General features: G+C 43.5%; 1 protein-coding gene across 3 annotated transcripts in view; it reads left to right on the top strand.

Annotated features, from left to right (window-relative positions):
* The window catches only part of SNX9 (sorting nexin 9), a 254249-nt gene that overhangs the window by 151491 nt on the left and 77472 nt on the right, over nucleotides 1-25286 (top strand). For all 3 annotated transcript variants that reach the window (XM_040429364.1, XM_040429365.1, XM_040429363.1), the window contains 5 exons: nucleotides 3700-3844; nucleotides 12301-12454; nucleotides 13487-13571; nucleotides 17421-17546; nucleotides 18206-18323. In XM_040429364.1, the coding sequence (XP_040285298.1) occupies nucleotides 3700-3844; nucleotides 12301-12454; nucleotides 13487-13571; nucleotides 17421-17546; nucleotides 18206-18323 (628 nt within the window). The remainder of the gene's footprint in view (nucleotides 1-3699; nucleotides 3845-12300; nucleotides 12455-13486; nucleotides 13572-17420; nucleotides 17547-18205; nucleotides 18324-25286) is intronic.

Raw genomic sequence — 25286 nt, 5'->3', positions numbered from 1 at the left:
AACACCCTTCACAACAGTTGGCCAGATCAAGAACACTCTCCAGGAGGTAGGTGTATGTGTGTCAAAGTGAACAATCAAGAGAAGATTTCGCCAGAGTGAATACAGAGGGTTCACCACAAGATGTAAACCATTGGTGAGCCTCAAAAACAGGAAGGCCAGATTAGAGTTTGCCAAACGACATCTAAAAATGCCTTCACAGTTCTGGAACAACATCCTATGGACAGATGAGACCAAGATCAACTTGTACAAGGGTGATGGGAAGAGAAGAGTATGGAAAAGGAAAGGAACTGCTCATAATCCTAAGCATGCCACCTCATCAGTGAAGCATGGTGGTGGTAGTGTCATGGCGTGGACATGTATGGCTGCCAATGGAACTGGTTATTTTGTATTTATTGATGACGTGACTGCTGACAAAAGCAGCAGGATGAATTCTGAAGTGCTTCGAGCAATATTATCTGCTCATATTCAGCCAAATGCTTCAGAACTCATTGGACGGTGCTTCACAGTGCAGATGGACAATGACCCAAAGCATACTGCAAAAGCAACCAAAGAGTTTTTTAAGGAAAAAAAGTGGAATGTTATGCAATGGCCAAGTCAATCACCTGACCTGAATCCGATTGAGCATGCATTTCACTTGCTGAAGACAAAACTGAAGGGAAAATGCCCCAAGAACAAGCGGGAACTGAAGACAGTTGCAGTAGAGGCCTGGCAGAGCATCACCAGGGATGAAACCCAGCGTCTGGTGATGTCTATGCGTTCCAGACTTCAGGCTGTAATTGACTGCACAGGATTTGCAACCAAGTATTAAAAAGTGAAAGTTTGATTTATGATTATTATTCTGTCCCATTACTTTTGATTCCTTAACAAATGGGAGGTACATATGAAAACTGTTGTAATTCCTACACCGTTCACCTGATTTGGATGTAAATACCCTCAAATTAAAGCTGACAGTCTGCAGTTAAAGCACATCTTGTTTGTTTCATTTCGAATCCATTGTGGTGGTGTATAGAGTCAAAAATGTTAGAATTGTGTTGATGTCCCAATATTTATGGACCTGACTGTAGATTATTGGATTTCTTTTTTAAAGTCACCTTTATGCTTTGAACATTGAAAAGCCATGTGCAGGAGGATGTACTGAGGCACATAAGGGCTCTGTACTGGAGAGCTAGGCACTCACAGGGGAAGGGTGGGGGATCTGTTATGCTGGCCATAGACTTCTATTATGACGGAATGCCTCTAAAGGCATTCCGTTATGCATTCCATCCTTGAATTGCGTTATGGTCCGTGGTAACAGAATCCAAAACGCAATTCAGCATATACTCAAACTTCAAAAACTGAAGTTCGCTCATCCCTAACCATTTTTGCACCCACTTTTGAAAACTGTCAAAAAAGACGCAAATAATCTGAAAAAGTTGAAAAACCCTATTTTTGTGGCTTTTTGAAGCTAGAATTCTGGAGTGCAAAGCATGATAAATTCCCCTGCTATGTATCACGATTATAGTTCTCTGTACTATTACCTTCAAGTAATGCTTCTTGTGAGAATACCTCCATAAGGCCTCCTGCACACGACCGTTGTGTGCACCCGTGGCCGTTGTGCCGTTTTCCGTTTTTTTTCGCGGACCCATTGACTTTCAATGGGTCCGTGGAAAAATCGGAAAATGCACAGTTTTGCAGCCGCATCCGTGATCCGTGTTTCCTGGCCGTGAAAAAAATAAGACCTGTCCTATTTTTTTCACGGCCAACGGTTCACGGATCCATTCAAGTCAATGGGTCCGTGAAAGAACACGGATGCACACAAGATTGGCATCCGTGTCCGTGATCCGTGGCCGTAGGTTAGTTTTTATACAGACGGATCCGAAGATCCGTCTGCATAAAAGCTTTTTCATAGCTGAGTTTTCACGAACCGACAGTATATTCTAACACAGAGGCGTTCCCATGGTGATGGGGACGCTTCAGGTTAGAATATACTAACAGAACTGTGTACATGACTGCTCCCTGCTGCCTGGAAGGTGCTGCCAGGCAGCAGGGGGCAGCCCCCCCCCCCTGTAGTTAACACATTGGTGGCCAGTGTGGCCGGCCCCCCCCTCCCTCCCCTGTAGTTAACTCATTGGTGGCCAGTGGGCCCCCCCTCCCCTGTAGTTAACTCATTGGTGGCCAGTGCGGCCGGCCCCCCTCCCTCCCCTGTAGTTAACTCGTTGGTGGCCAGTGGGCCCCCCCTCCCTCCCCTGTAGTTAACTCGTTGGTGGCCAGTGGGCCCCCCCCCCTCCCTCCCCTGTAGTTAACTCGTTGGTGGCCAGTGGGCCTTCTCCCCTCCCTCCCCCTCCTAATTAAAATCTCCCCCCTATCATTGGTGGCAGCGGAGTGTACCGATCGGAGTCCCAGTTTAATCGCTGGGGCTCCGATCGGTAACCATGGCAACCAGGACGCTACTGCAGTCCCGGTTGCCATGGTTACTTAGCAATTTGTAGAACTATTATACTTACCTGCGAGCTGCGATCTCTGCGTCCGGTCATGACCTGTCACTTACCAGTAGGAGGAGCTCCCGGCCGGACCTGTCACTTACCAGTAGGAGGAGCTCCCGGCCGGACGCAGAGATCGCAGCTCGCAGGTAAGTATAATGGTTCTACAAATTGCTAAGTAACCATGGCAACCGGGACTGCAGTAGCGTCCTGGTTGCCATGGTTACTGATCGGAGCCCCAGCGATTAAACTGGGACTCCGATCGGTACACTCCGCTGCCACCAATGATAGGGGGGAGATTTTAATTAGGAGGGGGAGGGAGGGGAGAAGGCCCACTGGCCACCAACGAGTTAACTACAGGGGAGGGAGGGGGGGGGGCCCACTGGCCACCAACGAGTTAACTACAGGGGAGGGAGGGGGGGGGCCCACTGGCCACCAACGAGTTAACTACAGGGGAGGGAGGGGGGCCGGCCGCACTGGCCACCAATGAGTTAACTACAGGGGGGGGGCCCAGTGGCCACCAATGAGTTAACTACAGGGGAGGGGGGGGCCGGCCGCACTGGCCACCAATGAGTTAACTACAGGGGAACGCCTCTGTGTTAGAATATACTGTCGGATTTGAGTTTCACGATGTAACTCAAATCCGACAGTATATTCTAACATAGAGGCGTTCCCATGGTGATGGGGACGCTTCAAGTTAAAATATACCATCGGATTGGAGAAAACTCAGATCCGATGGTATATTAACTTCTGACTTTACATTGAAAGTCAATGTGGGACGGATCCATTTGAAATTGCACCATATTGTGTCAACGTCAAACGGATCCGTCCCCATTGACTTGCATTGTAATTCAGGACGGATCCGTTTGGCTCCGCACGGCCAGGCGGACACCAAAACGACTTTTTTTTCATGTCTGTGGAGCCTCCAAAAATCAAGGAAGACCCACGGACGAAAAAACGGTCACGGATCACGGAAAAACGGAACCCCGTTTTGCGGACAGCAAAAAAATACGGTCGTGTGCATGAGGCCTAATACTGCATAATAATATGGATAAAATTGGAGTCATACGACAGTACAGTATAGTTGCATACAATGTACATATAGGCTTTGTAATACGACTATAATTCAATTCATAGCTCTAAATGATATGCTCAACCAGAAATGCATTGAGTTTTTAAATTGTAAATTCATGTGATTATAGAGGATTTTTATATATTTTATCATAACATTATCATGCAGGCTACAAATGACCCCTGGTCAAGCTGGAATCCACCTAAGCCTTCTGCGACCAACAATGCAAGTGATCCTTGGGGTACAAGCCAAAATTCCACATCGGACAACTGGGATTCTGCATTTGGTCACCCGCAGGCATACCAGGGTCCAGGTGAGATAAACATAATATTCATGTGGATTTGTATTTTTAAAGGGCTTGCCCAATGATAGAAAAGTTTCCCCGCTGGTCTCTGCTTCCCAGTCCAGTCTCGTCGCGCAAGAAATGCCTGCTCTGCCAATAGGGTGTCTGCTGTGACCAGTGACTGGCTGAGCATGCATTTCTAGTGTCTTAATACAGGACCAGGAAGCGGAGACCCACTAAGCATTGAATTAATGAGATGAGTAATGCCTCTCTTATTTTTTTTTTTAACCCATTCTGCCAATTTTCCTAAAATGTTTGATCTGGACATACTCCTTAATATACAGTCAACTAATAGAAAATTGCTTATAAATATCCATTATAAACTTTGTGATACGCTCTCTTCCCTATTCCAACATTACTGACCTTCTCCATTTCTTCCAAAAAAATCTATATTTCTATTTTAGCTGATGAGTCCTGATAATTATAAGTGGCCACTGATTGCTGTAGGACAAAATATGTAAATAGGGGGCAGGGAGAACCAGGTCCTCATGAATATCAAGACTCATCAGCTTGTGATGTGTATTGAACAGCTCCAGCGCTGAAGTTGGTCAGTACAAGATTTTATCAAAACTGATGGGTGTCACATCTGTGACAGGTCTGAGAAGGTCTGAAAGATTATCTACGCATTAGTGATCTGACAGCCTCTTTTGGTTTCACTTTGTCTGTGTGTTGCTGGTATGTCCACACCTCTTATTCAGGTGTGGATCATGTGACCTTTACCCATCCCTATTTAGTCTGACTTTACCCATCACTCCTTGCTTGGGATAGCTTCATTTGGTTTTGGAAGAGCTGGAGTGTGGTTCTTGTTGGAGTCCTGTTCATCCATCATCCTCAGAAGTTAAGTGTTCCACTTATTGTGTTTTGTATTCTCCCCCCCCCCCCGGTTGTTTACTAGGCCTCAGTGAGACGCTAGTTCCTTCACCAGGGAAGGAACGTGTGGTCTCTGCCCTGTCATTATCTTTAGGGCATCCAAGGGTCACCAGGGTTTTCTAGGTTCCTGTGTATGGGTATCTCTACCATCGAGAGGTGCCCATACGGATAGGAGTTAGGAGCAGGGTTTTATAGGTGGTGACCCTTTTCCTTCCCTCGCGGTGAGGCCTAGTGTCTTTCCCCTTCCTTCTTGTCTTTTGGTGTTCTCCCCTACTACATCCGTGACGTTGGGTCAGTTCAAGAAGGGACAAGGGATCTGTCACTTGCTTATGATGCCCCAGGGGGCCACCCAAGTCCTACTCTCTGCTGCTGACCGGGTACATAATGAGCTCTCAACAGTAATTAATGCTGTGAGAATCAGGAACCCATGTGCCCAGCCAGCGACCGCACATGCCCTCCTCAATATAACTGCTGTGGTCGGCAGTTCATCTCCTAATCCCCCTGCTCCAAAGACAACTGGAGAAGGAGGACAGAAGATAGTAGCTATTGATGGCCACCACAGAGGGCCAGCTTTTGGGACAGTAGATTGTGCCACACTGTGTTATTTGATTCTATAGGAATGGTATTTTGCACTATGGTATGGTTGACCCCGCCTACTCGTGTTGCCCTGCCTTCTGTTATTTTGGACCTGCCTACAAAATGGGGCCACTATTATTATTTTTTTTCCAGGGCCACTTTAACCACCTCCCGACCGCCTAACGCAGGATTGCGTCCTGCGGGCGGCCGGGTTATTCCTCCTGGACGCATCGGCGCGTCCTCTCGGGAGACGCGAGATTTCGATCATAGCCGGCCCGCACATGCGCAGTGCGGGTCGGGAAAAGGCGCAGGAGAAGTTCGTCACCAGCCTGCCAGCCAATGATCAGCGCTGGCAGGTTGGTGACTTTTATAATGTGTTAAATGGCTTCTGTGCTCTCTGCTGGTTCCTTTTCGTCGGTTGGTCCCAGCAGAGAGCACACATCACTGTGAGTACAACTACTACACATTTAGCCCCAGATCACCCCCCCTATCACCCCAATTAACCCCTTGATCACCCCTGTCAATCACTAGTGAAAGGGAAAAAAGTGATCAGTGTAAACTGTCACTTTTTTTCCCTACCAGTATTGACTGTTAGGTTTTAGGTTAGTTTAGGCCCCTTGGTTAGGTAGTTAGCGATCGTTTAGCGCCCAGCCCACCGCACCGCAGTCACTGATTCGCGTATCGCTAATCAGCATTGGTACTTTTATAGTATCTGTAAGTGATCAGAACTGATCACAGTCAGATCTATGATAGTATTAGTGTCACCTTAGCTCGCCCTCCACCCAAAACGCAGTGTTTGCCCGATCAGGCCTGATGGGTCGCCCACACGTGCGTTCACCCACGCCCGCCCCGCCGCAGTGACAAAATTATATATTTTTTTTTATCACTGCACAATCACTTCACAAACGCTGCGGCGATAAAAAAAAATCTGTTTTGATATTTTTTATCAATCGCAGCGGCTTCCTGTACTTCGCTAGCCTCCCATTTGTAAGACAGGCTTGCTTTTTTTTCTTGGGTAGTCGCAGGGTATACCCCCTAAATTTAGTTGACCAAATGGCAAGTAAGGGGTATTCTTCTGAAGAGGCCTACAGGCTTCTGATCCAGTCGGATGAGGAATGGGAACCCTCATCTGACGAATCCAGCGGGTCAGAATACGAGCCTGTAGAAAGCAGTGGCAGTCTGACCCAAAGTTCGGACGATGAGGTTGAGGTCCCTGATACCACCAGGCGTACCTGGCCTCGTGTTGCTAGACCACAGGTTGCGCAGGATCCGCTTCAAGGGCAGCAGAGTGGGGCTGGCGCTGTCGGATTACGTGGTGAGGCATACACCAGCAGCGCAGCCCATCCTGGACCTCGTACCAGCACTGCCGTAGAACATGGTGAAGTGGCGAGCACCAGAAGGGCAGTTGAAGCTGGTACGGAGGCACGTGGATTAGTTCCCCCGTCGCAGCCACCGCACAGACAGGCCCGTAGAGCCCCTAGAGTCCCTGAGGTGCTGGCAAACCCTGATTGGCAGCCCCCAACTTCAGCCGCACCAGTAGTTCCCCCTTTCACCGCCCAGTCTGGAGTTCGGGTTGAGACAACTCAGATCGGATCGGCACTGGGGTTTTTTGAGCTGTTCTTAACTGCGGAGCTCTTGAACTTAGTCGTGGCAGATACAAACCGGTATGGCACTCAATTTATAGCCGCCAACCCGGGAAGCTTTTATGCCCAGTCTTTCCGGTGGAAACCCGTCCAAGTTTCCGAATTTAAAACTTTTCTGGGCCTTCTCCTCAACATGGGCCTGACAAAAAAGCATGAATTGCGGTCATATTGGTCCACGAACCCAATTCATCACATGTCCATGTTCTCTGCTGCCATGTCCTGGACACGATTTGAGACCATCCTGCGTTTCCTGCACTTTAGTGATAACAGCACCTCTCGTCCCAGAGGCCATCCAGCTTTTGACCGACTCCACAAAATTCAGCCCCTCATAGACCACCTTAACACCAAATTTGCAGATTTGTATACCCCTGAGCAAAACATCTGCATAGACGAGTCCCTGATACATTTTACCGGGCGCCTTGGCTTCAAACAATACATCCCAAGCAAGCGCGCCCGGTATGGGGTCAAATTGTATAAGCTCTGTGAAAGGGCCACAGGCTATACGCACAAATTTCGTGTCTATGAGGGTAAAGATCAGGCCCTGGAGCCGGTCGGTTGCCCTGACTACCTGGGGAGCAGTGGGAAGACAGTCTGGGACTTGGTGTCACCCTTATTTGGCAAGGGGTAACATCTTTATGTGGACAATTTCTACACAAGTGTGCCCCTCTTCAGGCATTTGTTTCTAGAACAGATTGGCTGCTGTGGCACCGCGCGACCTAGTCGCCGGGGCTTTCCCCAACGGCTCGTTACCACCCGTCTTGCAAGGGGGGAGAGGGCTGCCTTGTGTAACGAAGAACTGCTCGCGGTGAAATGGAGAGACAAGCGTGACGTTTACATGCTCTCCTCCATTCACGCAGACACGACAATCGAAATTGAACAAGCAACTGGAGTCATTGAAAAGCCCCTCTGTGTCCACAACTATAATTCGCTCATGGGAGGGATGGACTTCAATGACCAGATGTTGGCTCCTTATTTACTCTCCCGCAGGACCAGACGCTGGTATAAGAAGGTGTCTGTATACCTAATTCAATTGGCTATGTACAATAGTTTTGTTCTCTACAGTAAGGCTGGGAGAACAAGATCCTTCCTCAAATTTCAGGAAGAGATCATCGAGAACCTCCTGTATCCAGGAGGTTCCGTGGCCCCAACCACCAGTGTAGTGAGTTGTCTACACGAGCGACATTTCCCCAATGTCGTTGCTGGTACCTCAAACCAAGCGCCACCACGAAAAAAATGTTGTGTCTGTAGCAGGAGTGGAATAAGGCGTGACACCCGGTATTTCTGTCCTGACTGTCCTGACCACCCTGCCCTATGCTTAGGGGAGTGTTTACGGAAGTACCACACACAGGTACACTATTAGTATAGGGATTGCGTGACACAGGACAGGCACACAGGGGTCTTAGGGCCCTTTCACTCACAGCTGCTGCAAACCTCTCCTTTCACCTGGGACAAAGTGCATAATGTACTTCGCCACATATCTGGGCGATTTGCGCTTTGCACATTGTCCCATGGGGAAGGAGAGGTTTGTCCTATAAAGGTAAAAAAAATAAAAATAAAATAAAATCACAGGTAAGCAAAAAAGTTAATGTTCCAAAAGTTCAATAAAGTTTATAAAAGTTAATGTTCTGTTTCAAATGTTATATAAAGTTAATGTTAATAAATTTATTGCGTTGCTTTGCTTTTTTTTTTTTTTTTTTTTTTTTTTTACCTTCTAGGTGGACCAACCGATGAACCAGCTGCAGCACTGATGTGCATTCTGACAGAAGCATTGCGCTGCTGTCAGATTACACAAAAGTCGGTGTATATGGCGCTGCAAGAGGAGATTTCTCCTCTGCAGTAAAAAAAGATACGTTTGCCGAGGCTTATGAGCTGAGGGGCGGTGTTCATATGCTTTGGCCAAAAATTTTATTAAAAAAAATAAAATTCCGGCAATGATTTATTCATCCACATCGATTGAAATGCATTTTTTACGCTTTTGGATTCCAAATTACTTCTCACGCTAAAATGCCAGGGCAGTATAAATACCCCACAAGTGACCCCATTTTGGAAAGAAGACACCCCAATGTATTTCGTAATGGGCATAGTGAGTTCATGCAAGTTTTTATTTTTTGTCACAAGTTAGTGGAATATGAGACTTTGTAAGAAAAAAATAAAAAAATAAAATAAATAATTTTCCGCTAACTTGTGACAAAAAATAAAAAGTTCTATGAACTCACTATGCCCATCAGCGAATACCTTAGGGTGTCTACTTTCCGAAATGGGGTCATTTGTGGGGTGTTTCTACTGTCTGGGCATTGTAGAACATCAAGAAACATGACAGGTGCTCAGAAAGTCAGAGCTGCTTCAAAATGCGGAAATTCACATTTTTGTACCATAGTTTGTAAACGCTATAACTTTTGCGCAAACCAATAAATATACACTTATTACATTTTTTTTATCAAAGACATGTAGAGCAATAAATTTAGAGAAAAATTTATATAGAAATGTAGTTTTATTTGAAAAATTTTACAACTGAAAGTGAAAAATGTCTTTTTTTTGCAAAAATTTCGGTCAATTTCGATTAATAACAAAAAAAGTAAAAATGTCAGCAGCAATGAAATACCACCAAATGAAAGCTCTATTAGTGAGAAGAAAAGGAGGTAAAATTCATTTGGGTGGTAAGTTGTATGACCGAGCAATAAACCGTGAAAGTAGTGTAGTGCAGAATTGTAAAAAGTGGTCTGGTCATTAATGGGGTTTAAGCTAGGGGAGCTGAGGTGGTTAAGTTTCCAGTCTGCCCCTGTGCTGCCCTTACATAGGCAGCAGAAAAAACTGTGACAGATTCCCTTTAAAGAAGTGGTCTTTTGGAAGGGTTTCACTGTTTTAATCGTCTAGTAAAAAAAAAAAAGGAACAGGAAAATGTACAAAAGAGTGCCTTGCAGGGTGGTTGTATTTAGGGTATACTAGAGTAAATATTAAATGGTATTTGTACATTAAAGGCTATGGGGCCATTTATTGAGACCAGCATTGTAGACCCTGGTCTTAATAAACGACTATAATTGGTGGTGGATCTGCCGACATTATGGTGTATCCAGCGGAAACACAAAAGGGGTTGGTCAGCACATCCCAAAGCGCAGGTGCACGCTGCTATGACTGAAAACACAAAACAACACAACATATAAAGCTCTCTGCGAACCAAGTACAAAAACATATTGTAATGCTAATGCTATGCTAATAAAGTAGAGATGTTGTACAAAATTATTTGAGCCCGTCTGCCGCACGTCAAGGCGATCTCTGTAAGGCTCCATTCACACGTCCGTGGTGTGTTGCGGACCCGCAAATTGCGGATCCGCATCACACCCGCCCGGCACCCCTATAGAAATGCCTATTCTTGTCCGCAGCTGCGGACAAGAATAGGACATGTTCTATCTTTTGCGGAGCTGCAGACCCGAAGATCGGGGCCGCGCTCCGCAAATGCGGATGCGGACCACACACTGTGTGCTGTCCGCATCCATTCCGTCCCCATAGAAAATGAATGGGTCCGCACCCGTTCCGCAAAATTGCGGAATGGATGTGGACCAATTTGCGGACCTGTGAATGGAGCCTTAGACGGGAACCTAACACTAAGTTCTATCTGTTAAGTGCCATGACAGCGACCATGAAATTCAGGGGGTGTAGGTTTCACATGCATGCTGGGTCCCCTTTGGTTTTTATCATTTTTGGTGCCAAAATGGCCTCCATTGAATACAGGGGATGCAAGTACCAACATGCATGCCGATTCCACTACTCCCTCCATACCTCTCCTGGTGTCAGGGGCTTCCAGTGAGTGGGGAGGAGCAGGCTAAGATTTATACTCATGCTAATTAAAATCAGCCTATGAGGCAGACAGGCTGGTCAGGAGTGCTGGACCAACTGGAGTCAGCCACACCTCCAGTGCAAAATACAAGGGAAACACAAAAGGGGTTGGTCAGCACATCCCAATGCGCAGGTGCACGCTGCTACGACTGAAGCCCCTGGCACCAGGAGATGTATGGAGTGAGTAGTGGACTCGGCATGCATGTTGGTACTTGCATCCCCTGTATTCAATGGAGGCCATTTTGGCACCAAAAAAGATAAAAACCAAAGGGGACCCAGTATGCATGTGGAACCTACACCCTCTGAATTTCATGGTCGCTATCATGGCACTTAACAGGTAGAACTTAGTGTTAGGTTCCCGTCTTACAGAGACTTTTGTGGCCCCATTGAAGTGAATAGGTCCGCACCCGATCCGCAGAAACTGCGGCTTGGATGCGGACCAGAACAACGGTCGTGTGCATGAGGCCTAACAGGTTATTGTCTTCTCACTAGTGCCAGAGGGGAATTTATCAAGCCTTACATGCCAGAATTCTGGCTTCCAAAAAACTCTCTCCAGTTTTGAAAAGGGTCTGGGAAAGTGGGTGTGATTAGTTATGTTAATTAGTTTATGTTAATTATATTTATTACTACTAAACTTAGTGTAGTTCAGTCCTATTGAAGTGACTAGGCTTAAAGGGAACCTGTCACATTAAATGCAGGTCACATGTTATAGAGCAGCAGAAAGCTGAGGAGATTGATACATAGTTTTATAGGAAAAGATGCAGTATAACTTGTATATTTAAAGGGAACCTAACACATTAAACTTGATGTTTTAGCTGCAGGCAGCACGTTGTAGAGCAGGAGGAGCTGAGCAGATTAATATATAGTTTTATGGGAAAGATTCAGTATAACTTGTATTTCATTCATTCAAATTCCTGCTCATTCAGAGGTTTGAAGCTAAGTAGGCAGTCCTATCAGAGATTGACAGCAAATTTCGAGTTACACTGAATACTGTCCCACAAAACTATGCATCAGTCTGCTCAGCTCCTCCTGCTCTATAACATGCTGTTTACAGATGACTGCATATTAAAGGTGAAAGGTTCCCTTCAAGCTGCATAACTGCTGTACAAGAGGATAGATATTTAATATTTAATTCTCAGAAAACTCCTGTAATGAATATGCATTACTATAAATGTGAGTGTCAGATTAACATACTTTATACGTTTTACTATAGGTTATACTATGTTCATATAACTGGTCCCTTAGCTTTCATTATTTACTCCCAAGGGATCTAATCTACCTGTAGCCATGTAATTTAATAGTGAAAGCGTATTGGAAAATTGAATAACTTGTCCTTATACCAAAAGTAGCGTTTATTTGCTTAAACTAGAATAATATTAGTCATGTGTAAAAAAAATTTACTATTATTATTTTATTACTTTGCATAACAGTTATGACTTGTTTGTTGTTGTCTGTTCTATATGCTTTTGAGATCTTCTATATTTTTTTTATTTTTTTTATTAGGAGCTGTAGATGATGATGAGTGGGATGATGACTGGGATGACCCAAAATCTTCTCCCCCTGGTTACCTTGGCTACAAAGATTCAGAAACCTCAGATGCAGGAGCAGGTCAAAGGGGAGCAGGGAAGCAAAGCTCCATTAAGATACCGCTTAACAAGTAAAACATTTTACAAAATACAGTTAAATGCTGCAGTATATTGTCTGGCAGAGAAACCTAACAGACCCCATTAGTGGGTTGAATGGGATCCGTCGGGCCAGTTCATGTCCAATATACATCAGATCTGGCGATTCAGTTTTTCCAGTTCCTATACGGAAACAGAAAAGCTGAATTTAGCTGCAGGTCTGAACCCAGCCTTAGGCTACTTTCACACTAGCGTTTTTGCTGGATCCGGCAGGGTTCAGCAAAAACGCTTCTGTTACTGATAATACAACCGCCTGCATCCGTTATGATCGGATCCGGTTGTATTATCTTTAACATAGCCAAGACGGGTCCGTCATAAACTCCATTGAAAGTCAATGGGGATGGAGCCGTTTTCTATTGTCTATTGTGTTTTGCTCCGCATCCCAGGACGGAAAGCAAACCTCACCATGCTGCGGTTTGCCCTCTGGTATGAGAACAGAATGGAATGCATTTTGGAACATTCCTTTCTGTTCAGTTACGTTTTGTCCCCGTTGACAATGAATGGGGACAAAATTGAAGCGTTTTTTTCCCCCGGTATTGAGCCCCTATGACTGATCTCAATACCGGGAAATATTAACGCTAGTGTGAAAGTAGCCTTACCCAGACTGTACACTTTATGTTCATATATTGATTGGAAAGTGAATTCATTTAAAGTTATTATATGCAATAAAACCTTTTGATTTTTAATTCTACTTGGGAATCTTGACATGTTGAACCATCTGCTCTATGTGTGGGCACCGTGAAAGAGCAAGACAACCTGAGAAGAATCATATATAGTTTTATAGGAAAAGATTCAGTTAACTAATATATTGATTCAAATCTCATGTTTTCATTATCACTTTTGCTTCCGAACTCTAGAATCACAATCAAATATATCTGTATGTTTCTGAGTTTTTCATGATTTCTTTTAACCATAACCATAACCTACTTCTAGCGTTTGTTTCCCCTGTTTCTGTAAATTCTGTAAAAAAATAATACTTACACTTTGGTTTTGTCTGCTTTTGTTAGATTTCCTGGTTTTGGAAAGTCTGGAATTGAACAGTATCTGTTATCCAAACAGACAGCAAAGCCCAAAGAAAAACTATCAATTATTGTAAGTTTTCAGTTGTTGTGCTACTGAAGGTTTGGCTCGCTGGAAGCATAGACATACAGTAAAAGGCTCCATTCACACGTCCGGAATTCTGTTCCGCATTTTGTGGAACGGAATTACAGACCCATTCATTTCTATGGGGCCGTACGGTGTGCTGCTTGGATCCGGAAATGCGGACCCACACTTCCGGGTCCGCATTTCCGTTCCCGAAAAAAATAGAACATGTCCTATTCTTATCCACAGTTTTGGACAAGATTAGGCATATTCTATTATTGTGCCGGCGATGCGCGATCCGCAAAATGCGGAACGCACATTGCTGGTGTCCGTGTTTTGTGGATCCGCTTAACGCACACGGATGTGTGAATGGACCCTAAGGTTGCCTCTACACCAGGCATCCTAGTAGACGTGAAAATTCTGAAAATGCCACTTGGCACTTAATAATTATGGGCACCTTGTAATTTTGCATCAAAGTATAAGTTATATACATTTCTAGAAGTCAGAACCTGCTAAAAAACAATGAAGCCGTTTTCACATGTTTCCGTTTTTGCGGATCCGCAAAAAACGGATGACATACGGAAACATTTTCAGGAACAACGGATCCGCAAAAAACGGACCGAAAATCGGGATGTAGAAAAATACTGACGTGTGAATGTAGCCTAAATTTGCAGTCACTTATTTCCTCACTTCTTTAGTAGAACTTAAAAATAACCCTCCACCAAGGTGACAGTCAAGGGATCCTTTTACTCCGATTGTTGATCAGGAGTGAACATTAATTTCCCTGTTTAAACATTACATTGATCACCCACAAATTAGAAAACGTATGGGAGGCAGAGTGTGAAATGAAAGGTAATCCAGCAGTAGGTTGCACTTTTTAGTTTCATTTTGGCACTGAAAGCACGTTCAGGGCTTAAAAATGAATCTTAAACTGCCACTTTGCCTTTTATTTATCCATTTCTCATTTGCATTTGGCACATCTGTAGCATATGACAGTTGAAAAGGAAAAACAAACGCATATTGCATTTTCATTTTCATTTTGACGCTTATGCAGTTCAGGAAGAAATAGTGAAGCCAAAGTGAAGCTTGACTTTTCTTTTCCCATTAATTAGTTTAGATTTTATCATGAAGTGCCAGTATGGTAATGAAAATGAAATGACAAAAAGCTTTTTTAATTTCATTTTTGTCTCAAATTACTCATGGTGAAAAATGTAATTGCAAACTAAGTGATTTCATTTTATTTTCAATTTTGTCATGACATTTTCACACATGTAGAAAAATAAATTTCACAAAGGTATTTGCATTTTCATGTTATTTTTGGCTGGATTTGCCTCCCATAGTAGATGCATGTATACTAATTAGGGTGGATAAAAATCAATGATTTTTTTTATTTAAATTGGATATTTTTTATATAAAATGCTTTTTGAGGAAAGTATATTACCATCCAAAGGTTATTCCATCATGAAATAAAGATTAGTTTTTTAATTATGTAGAATAAGGCTGTATATGTTTAATTGTTTGGGTAAATAAATTCCATGAATCCATTCACAATGGGAGGGAAGAAATGCAAATGAGCTCTCCACAATCTTTGCCTCTAATGCCACCAGATGTAAGGCAGCTATCCTATAAGTCAATATTCAGCTCTTAAAATAAGCCTTGAGACATGACTTGGATATTAAATAAGCCAGCACCTCATCTGCAGACAGCTGTTTCGGGGTGATTGCCCCTCATCAGTGCAGAGCAGAGAGTACTGGCTTAACTGGGAAGGAGGCCTGTGTCCAAAACAGCTGTCTGCAGATGAGGTGCTGGCTTATTTAATATCCAAGTCATGTCTCAAGGCTTATTTTAAGAGCTGAATATTGACTTATAGGATAGCTGCCTTACATCTGGTGGCATTAGAGGCAAAGCTTGTTAAGAGCTAATTTGCATTTCTTCCCTTCCGGAATTCCAGAGGAGCATGTATGGCCTATAAGTCTCTAAGGAGAGTTAGTTTCCCCCTTTGTCCATTCACAATGTCATGCTCTTCCAGAGGTTTTTGTAAGATTATTGGGCAGTTTCTCTGCCTACAAGATATTATCACAGATGTTTGGTTTACTTTTGCAGTTCTCAAAACTGAATTTGACTTAGCAGAGATCACATGCCTCTTCTTCACAGCAAAAATGTTATAACATGAACAGAGTTGAGAAAAAGACCTTAATCCTAACTTCTACAAACCTATGAATACAGAATCAACCTAATCAAACTAATATGAAAAGTTGTTATTCCAAAAATCTTCATCTACTTGCATATTATAAGTTTTACCAGCAAGAATTAGTCTTTATGTAGAAAACTATGATTTAAATCAAGCCTTACTGACTAGTGATTTAAATCGTGATTTTAATCAGTTTGATTTAAATCAAATCCACCCTGATACTAATGATAATTGCTGCATATAAATGCAGAGAACTAGCGTGGATCGAAGTGCTGTTATTACAAGGCCCGCAAGGCCCTTTTCGGTAGGCCACAAATTATCCAAACAAGCTTTCATGAGAACAGTTGTTCCAGATTATTGGCCCGTGTAAACATGAAAGCGATCAGACAACAAACGAGCAAACACTTGTTTTTGGGTGTTTTTTTGTGTTTTGTTTGGCAGATCGCTTCTTTAAAGTGGGCCTAAAAGTCATTGTTGTCAGCAGGACATCTTGTGTAAGCTCATGTGTTAATAATCATTCCTGTAAAAGGCACCTCAGGCTGTGATCTTTCTTCCTAATGTCTCTTACAGCTCCTTCCTTTCCACCTCTTCCTTTACTTACATACACCCTCTTTTTCATGCTACTCCCCAACTACGAATGAGTTCTACACCCCAAATACTCCAGCTAAAACATTGAGCCTGGTATCTGTTACAGCTAAGATTCTGGTCTTCAGTATAATGACAATCTATGGTTCATATATTCTAACCCAAGGGCAGAATATAGAATATTTGACACAGTCCTGACCTCAGTATCTGAGGAAAGGGATTTAGGAGTAATTATTTCAGAAGACTTAAAGGTGGGAAGACAATGTAATAGAGCAGCACGAAATGCCAGCAGAATGCTTGGATGTATAGGGAGAGGTATAAGCAGTAGAAAGAGTGAAGTGCTTATGCCGCTGTACAGAACACTGGTGAGACCTCACTTGGAGTATTGTGCGCAGTACTGGAGGCCATATCTCCAGAAGGATATAGATACTCTAGAGAGAGTTCAGAGAAGAGCTACTAAACTAGTACATGGATTGCAGGATAAAACTTACCAGGAAAGGTTAAAGGACCTTAATATGTATAGCTTGGAAGAAAGAAGAGACAGAGGGGATATGATAGAAACTTTTAAATACATAAAGGGAATCAACTCGGTAAAGGAAGAGAGCATATTTAAAAGAAGAAAAACTACCACAAGAGGACACAGTTTTAAATTAGAGGGGCAAAGGTTTAAAAGTAATATAAGGAAGTATTACTTTACTGAGAGAGTAGTGGATGCATGGAATAGCCTTCCTGCAGAAGTGGTAGCTGCAAATACAGTGAAGGGGTTTAAGCATGCATGGGATAGGCATAAGGCCATCCTTCATATAAAATAGGGCCAGGGGCTATCCATAGTATTCAGTATATTGGGCAGACTAGATGGGCCAAATGGTTCTTATCTGCCGACACATTCTATGTTTCTATGTTTCTATGCAGCAAGAATTTGAAATATTCCATATGTTTATGGCAATTAAAGGGGCGCTCCTTTATTTTATTGGTAATGATCGTAATGATTCTGTTTACCAGGACATTTAAAACTGAGGGGGACAGAGTGCCTCTTTAGAAATGGAAACATAACATGACTAAACTGAGTTCTCGCTTTCCAGATTGGAGATTATGGGCCAATGTGGGTCTACCCAACTGCAACGTTTGATTGTGTTGTAGCTGATCCACGTAAGGGAACCAAAATGTATGGTCTGAAGAGTTACATTGAATATCAGCTAACACCAACAGTAAGTGAGCGGCGTCTCATAATGTTAGAAATGGAAATTCTCGCCTGATTATTATTCTGCTATTGTAATGCCAACCAAAGTATGTGGTATCTTTCCCAGGCAGTGAGAGATGAGTGCTTTTCTGAAAGTGTTGTGATATCGGCCAAATTGCCTGTGTGAAAGTAGCCAGCTTAAAGGAAACCTGTCACTAGTTCTGTGTTGTTCTACAACAACTCAGATTAAAATGCTGGATCACTTACGGTATGTGTTTTTGACCCACTCCTTTTCTTAAATTTCCTGATGAGAAACTCCAGCTAGAGTCATGATATTCATCAGCTGCTCCCGCCCTCCTGCAGATGATTGACAGCTCTGTTCCTATACTTTGTAGGAGCTCGTGAATACGAAGACTCCCAAACTCGTGTACTGAGCGGACTTCAGCGCTCATCTCTTGCTGGAGCTGCTCAGTAGGGATTTTAAGAGAACGATTGGGTCAAAGCAAGTGATTTAACTTTAAATCAGGGTCAGTTTATGCTACATGAAATAAGGCCTCATTAGCCACGTGACACATTGCCTTTAACCACAGCCATCAGTCTCAAAGCTTCTCTCCTCACTGTCAACGGGGCTTTGATTTTAGTAGTTCTGCTTTCTTTTATTTATAGCTCTTTCTTTATCTCTTTTAGAGCACAAACCGGGCAGTAAACCACAGATATAAGCACTTTGATTGGCTATATGAGCGTCTCTTGGTCAAATTTGGTTTAGCTATTCCCATTCCTTCTCTTCCAGACAAACAAGTCACAGGTAACATATTAAGGATTCCACTAAGTTTGATATAAGGGTACAAGTATGGCAGGTTTTGTAGCAAACTACAAATTATATGCATCTGAATGGCGTTGTATATGCAACACATGTATACAAACCCGGTTTCGTTTTATGGGATAGTCACAGAAATTTCTGCAACAAATCTTCCACATGTGAACATACGATGTTATGAATATTCACTAACGTTTCATGATAAGTCTAGGGCTGTATGGTTGTGTGACAGCAAGTTGTATTTATTAGTCAACTGACCGAAAAATGTGTGTGATTCGCCTGCCACTTGCTGTCACTCAACTATTTGCGAATTTGGATTTGTGAAAGAAAGGCAGAAAGAATAATCTCGGACATATCGGAAGTGAATCGCAGTGGCATGCAACCTGAAACTTATGAATAGTGTTGAGCGAAATTGTGTTTTACGTTCGGTGTCTAAAGTTCGGGTTCGGGTTATCGAAGAATCGCGTAATGGATTCTGAATTTCGTTATGGTTCGTGGTAGCGGAATCCATAACGCGATTCTTCGATAACCCGAACTTTAGTTGCCGAACTTAAAACACAAGTTCGCTCAACACTACTTATGAACACAACTCCAGCAGCCTTGAATTTTTTTCAACTGAAGTGCATATGTCACAATGCTATCACATTACAATCTTTACTTGCAGTCTTCATGGTATGCAGCCCAAGTTGCCTTATAGCCCTAGCCCAAGTCCTTTAGGCAATATGTACAGCAGTGTTCGCCATCTAGTGACTCAGGAACTTTATGTGGCTTTACAGCTGTTGGCAGCTACAAATTCTATTGTGCATGGAGACTAAAGGCGGATTTAGACGAGTGGATAATCATCTAGGCAAATAACGGCACGATTGTTATTAGCGATTTAACACTAATGACAGACAAGCATATCTAAGCCAGGAGAATTGTGTACAAAATCGTTTGTATTCAGTTGTTTACTAATCAGTGATCATTAACTGTATTCAGACAGGCACAGGAATATAATTGGTATGCCTGCTTTGACATCATTCACATCGCTGAAAGATCACACAATGCACCTACATTTACATTACAAGATTATCATCCAACACGAATCGCTATAGCTCGAATTGTAACGCTTATCTACTCGTCTCAATCCGCCATAAGGCTACACCTAGACGTTATGTGGTACTACAAGATTGATTTAACTATTAAATGGTTACTGCAGTCCACAGGACTTAATGGGGCACATTTACTAAGCTCACCTTTTTTTTTGGAGTAAAAAAAAAAAACTGACGTATTGGCAAAGTCTGTCTACAATTTGTGCCTAATTTGTTATCCCTTAATAAATCTGGTTTTCTCTGTTTTGGTTTAAGTCTGATATCCAGTGGTCATTTTCTCGTAAGACAGATTCAAATTCACTAAAACTAGTCTTATTAGTATGCGAATGAAAATGTGGCGCACTTGAGCTGAATTTTGTCGCACCTCTCCATGAAAGTAGGCAAATTGTGGCGCAACTCACCACTCAAAACAGAGATAGAAAAGTACGCCAGCCCTGGAGTGGCGGAGAAACTAGGCCTCCTGCACACGAACGTGTGCGCCCTGTGGCCGTATTGCAGACCGTATTTGTGGATCTGCAATACACGGGTGCCGTTCCGTGGGCATTCTGCATCACGGATGCGGACCCATTCACTTAAATGGGTCCCCAAATCCGGAGATGCGGGACGGAAGCACGGAACCCTACGGAGTGCTTCCGTGGGGTTTCGTCCCGTACTTCCGTTCCGCAAAAAGGTAGAACATGTCCTATCTTTTTGCGGATCGTGGACCCATTAAAATGAATGGGTCCGCGATCCGCTGCGGCTGCCCCACGGTTGGGGTTCGTGCATTGCGGCCCGCAGCACGGCCACGGGGCGCACACGTTCGTGTGCAAGAGGCCTTAGACTTTTTTTATGACAAAATAGGGTGCATCTACATAAATAGGACAGAAATTAGGCACAAAAGTTAGAAAACTTCAGAATTTGTCTTAAAACGCAAAATAGGCGCAAATGTCTCCAAAACGGGTGCAAAAACAGTTGGTAATTGAGACTTAAAAAATAAGACCGTCGTAATCAGGCTTTTTACCCATGAGAACACTTTAGTAAATGTGCCTCAATTTGTTCCTTTGGACAATCGCTGTAGCTCGATAGTTGAAGTTGGAAAATGTTTGCTACAGAACCCTGTTTGTAGCCTAAGCCTAAGAAAACCATAGATGTTATAGCTTTATGGAAGTATGGCACAAAGTCAGGTGCATATGGCCTTTAGCTAGAACCATATACCTGACTGTTGACTCCTGGGTCAAAATCATATAACAGGCACTTTTAGTTTTGACTCTGCATCAATACAGTAGGTTTGCTACCTGGCATTTTCCACACTTAAATTTCTCTGTCCATGTTTGTGTAGAGCATCTACAATAAAAGACAAAAACAAACCAGTCACGTTGACAGTAAGCCCAGTTGCAAATACAGCAGTAACTAAAGATGATCCACAATCAGCACATAGGTTAGCCAAAGTGAGCTCAGGCTGCCTACAAGTGAATAAACACAGAAGTAGAGCAGAATAAAAACCAGGGTCTGTTTAGGCTACTTTCACACTAGCGTTCGGAGCGGATCCGTCTGATGTCTGCATTATAACTTTGAAAATTTTCTAAGTCTGAAAGTAGCCTGAGCAGATCCGTTCAGACTTTACATTGAAAGTCAATGGGGGACGGATCCGCTTGAAGATTGAGCCATATGGTGTCATCTTCAAGCGGATCCGTCCCCATTGATATCCATTGTAAGTCTGGACGGATCCGCTCGCCTCCGCACGGCCAGGCGGACACCCGAACGCTGCAAGCAGCGTTCAGGTGTCCGCTCACTGAGCAGAGCGGAGGCTGAGCGCTGGCAGGCGGATGCATTCTCAGTGGATCCGCCTCCATTGAGAATGCATAAGGGCTGGACGGCTGCGTTCAGGACCGCTCGTGAGCCCCTTCAAACGGAGCTCACGAGCGGACACCTGAACGCAGGTGTGAAAGTAGCCTAATACTGTATTTAGAATAGGTGCAGAGCTCCAGATGGGACATTTCTTCCATTATAGTCAACTGGGCCACCTTCATTAGCCAATGGTGAATCAGTGGAATTGCAGTAGAGGCTCAGCAAAACTGAGCGACTTTGCTGTATTGAGGAGGATTCAGGGGAAGCCCTAAGAAAATAAGACCACAAATTTTAAAAACAAAATTTGCTCCCAGCAAATATGTTGTGTGGATTTGGGTCCAAATGGTTTAGGCTACTTTCACACTAGCGTTCGTGGCTCCGCTTGTGAGTTCCGTTTGAAGGGTCTCACAAGCGGCCCCGAACGCATCCGTCTGGCCCTAATGCATTCTGAGTGGATGCGGATTCGCTCAGAATGCATCAGTCTGGCAGCGTTCAGCCTCCGCTCCGCTCAGCAAGCGGACACCTGAACGCTGCTTGCAGCGTTCGGGTGTCCGCCTGGCCATGCGGAGGCAAGCGGATCCGTCCAGACTTACAATGTAAGTCAATGGGGACGGATCCGTTTGAAGTTGACACAGTATGGCTCAATTTTCAAACGGATCGGTCCCCCATTGACTTTCAATGTAAAGTCTGGATGGATCCTTCTGAAGCTACTTTCACACTTAGAATTTTTTCTACAATATAATGCAGACTGATCCGTTCTGAACGGATCCCAAGTCTGCATTATATGAGCGGATTCGTCTGGGCAGACATCAGACGGACCTGCTCTGAATGGTAGTGTGAAAGTAGCCTAAATTTGATCTGATTCCCACCAGATTTGTAAGTATGTTAAAGGTGAGTTGGAACATCTCCAACATAATGGAGACCTATCTAGGTAGTTGCCATGATTGGTCACTGTAGTTTAGCTCCCATTTTAAGGGAATGGGATCTTAGCTGCAGTAACCCAGCACAAACACTAGAGCTGTGCTTCCTGTTCTATTCAAAGTACTGGTTAAATTGCTAGAGGCTGCAGGGAACAGCTGATCAGTGGGGGTGCAGCATATCGGACCCTCACCAATCAGATATTAATGACCTATCCTGAAGACAGATCATCAATATCAGGAGCTTAGAAAATCCCTTTAAGTACTATTGCCATCTTTTACCATCTTCATGGTAATTTAAATGAAGATTCCTGTAATCTGACACGTCTTGACCCCAGAGTATTCCTACAAACTCGTGATGAGGAAATATTTGATTTGTCTTGCCAGACCTGGATAAATGCTGGAAGGAAAGAACCAGCAGAGCAAAGTCATTAAGATTATAGCAAGCTTCTTGGGTGTCTGTCTTTTTTATTTTATTTTTTAACATAAATATTTTCTAGCCACGTTTCAGAATGATAAGGAGAGCACAGTTTAAGGGCCTTCAAGTAGCTTTGTTTCAGATGTTTATAGGAAAGAAGATCTAGGAAAGTGAACTCTGTATGTTGTGGATTTACAAGAATGTCAAAGCAGTTCTTGCCTTTTGAATATACAGTCCTCAACATTGAAATTGCACACCAAATAGGACAAGCCATTAGGTTATGCAAACTGAAGAAATAGCAGGTGTCACTCTGCAGATGATAACATTTTCAAGCGCCTCGTTCCAATCTGGGGCATGTGGGTCATAAAAGCCAGATTGAAAGCAAAGTCTTTTAGCCACGATTGGATAAATCGTGTTGGATGATTGTGCAATGCCTCTTGCTTGTTAACATGCCAGTTATCGCCACAAACTGAGAGGTAGAGAATGCTTGGAATGAGAGACCTTAGCTTATCACTCCAACAGATCACTGAGCACCCAGGACAAGATGTCAGCACTGTTCAACGTGGCATGCCCTAATGATTAGGAGAACAACGGCGAACTGGAATAACCGCAAGGGATGCACAGAGGCGAATCTCTCGACGGACAGATCATCTGATTAAAAGAATGGCACATAGTGATCCTTTCTGCACTGCAAGTGAACTTGGATGTCACATCCCAAGCCTAGGGCATCAGATAGTGTGGTATGACAGTGGGCTACAAGCCAGGTACAGGTGTTCCATTCATTTCACACCATGGCTATCATAGTGTACGACAAGACATCAATGGGGGCTGGAATGAGGTTCTATTCTGTTCACCGATGAGCCACACCTTTGTCTTGGATGCGATGATAGCCAGAGATTGGTGTCATGACCATGTGGGTAATGCCATGAAGAGGCTTTTACAAGGGAACGTGACACCAGCCCTACTCCCTGGATTAAAGTGTTTTGTGGCATAATGTACAGTACCCGGACCCCTCTAGTCTTCATTTCAGATACACTAACAGCTGGGTGTTACATTGAACGCCATCTCTTCAACATATTTGTCAGTCCTGTGATTTTCTTAAAGGGGTTATCCCATGAAAATTGTAAAAAATGAAAATCGGACATCATATAGCCCATGACAATACATTTCTAATAAACTTAGAACCAGCCCTGTACCTCACATGGATCCAGAGATCTCCCCATTCATTGCTCTGCTAAATTTATATCAAGCTGGCAGCTCAGGGGGTGTGTCTTTTCTGCTGCAGCTAAGGGGGCGTGTCTCGGCTCGCTCTCCCTATCACAACTCAGGAGGCAGCTGAAGGATGAAACTGAGCATGTGCGGCCTTCTCAGTGAGCTGGACTAAGAAATAATAAATTAAGTGACACTATAAGGTCTCTTTAACACGAGCGTGACGGATTGGCTCCGGATGCGTTCAGAGAAACTCGCACTATTTTGCAAGCAAATTCAGTCAGTATTTTCTGCTATTGCGTTCAGTTTTTTTCCGCACGGGTGCAATGCGTTTTGATGCGTTTTTCACGCGCATTATAAAAAACTGAAGGTTTACAAACAACATCTCTTGGCAACCATCAGTGAAAAACGCATTGCATCCGCACTTGCTTCCGGATACTATGCGTTTTTCACTGGAGCCCCATTCACGCCTATGGGGCCAGGGCTGCGTGAAAAACGCAGAATATAGAACATGCTGCGTTTTTCACGCAACGCAGAACTGATGCGTGAAGAAAAAAATGCTCATGTACACAGACCCATTGAAATGAATGGGTCAGGATTCACTGCGGGTGCTATGCGTTCACGTCACGCATTGCACCCGCGCGGAAAACTCGCTTGTGTTAAAGGGGCCTAAAGATACGTTTTACTGAATAACTCAGTAGCTATACACATTTTTTAATTACATGCAATTACAAAAGTATTGAGATCCAGGTGCTGGTTTGAAGACTGTAGAATATTTTTCGTGGGACATCCCCTTTAACAGATTTATCACACGCCGGTCTTGATCTCCCTGCACTGGCACAGGCTTCAGCTATAACTTACAACAGTAAGTGTTGAGGAGTGTAATGGTAGAGGAGTCATGAAACTTCTGTGGAAATAAGAGGGAAAGCCAACAATAGGTGATATCCCTGATTGTCATAATTGGACAGGGAGAAAAAGTAAAATTAATACCAAATACATGAAATGACATGTTTTAATAGAGACTTGAGTGAGAATGTTACAGGTATTGCCAAGAAAGGGTTTAGCTCACTTCATTTTCATCCAAAGCAAAGGAGTTAGTGGTATACTCACAGTTGCTTCATTCACAAGCACGTAAAGTTTGGGCTTACACCATGTATCAACCAGGTGGGATATTTGTATAACCTGATAATAAGTCTTTGCTGGAAGCTGTGCCCCTCCTAATTTCAGGGAGATCCCAGGTATAAAGAGCTATTCTAGGTTTATTCCTTTTCCAGAGATATGTGTATCTGACAGATGTTAAAAAAAAGAGGAGTGGGGAATAGGGATCAGAAGGGACAAAGTAAGTAAAACATTTTTGTCAAGATTATTATCTTAAGAAGGTTCATTCTCCCAAGATGATGCTTTTAAATATTGGAGAGTAGTGTTGAGTAGTTATACTCCTATAATTTAACCCCTTAGGGACCCATGACGTATCGGTACGGCATGGTTC

Source organism: Bufo bufo, chromosome 4 (genome assembly GCF_905171765.1).
Source record: "Bufo bufo chromosome 4, aBufBuf1.1, whole genome shotgun sequence".
NCBI lineage: Eukaryota > Metazoa > Chordata > Amphibia > Anura > Bufonidae > Bufo > Bufo bufo.
The sequence above is the reverse complement of the archived record's forward strand: the minus strand, read 5'-3'. Positions and strand labels throughout refer to the sequence as shown.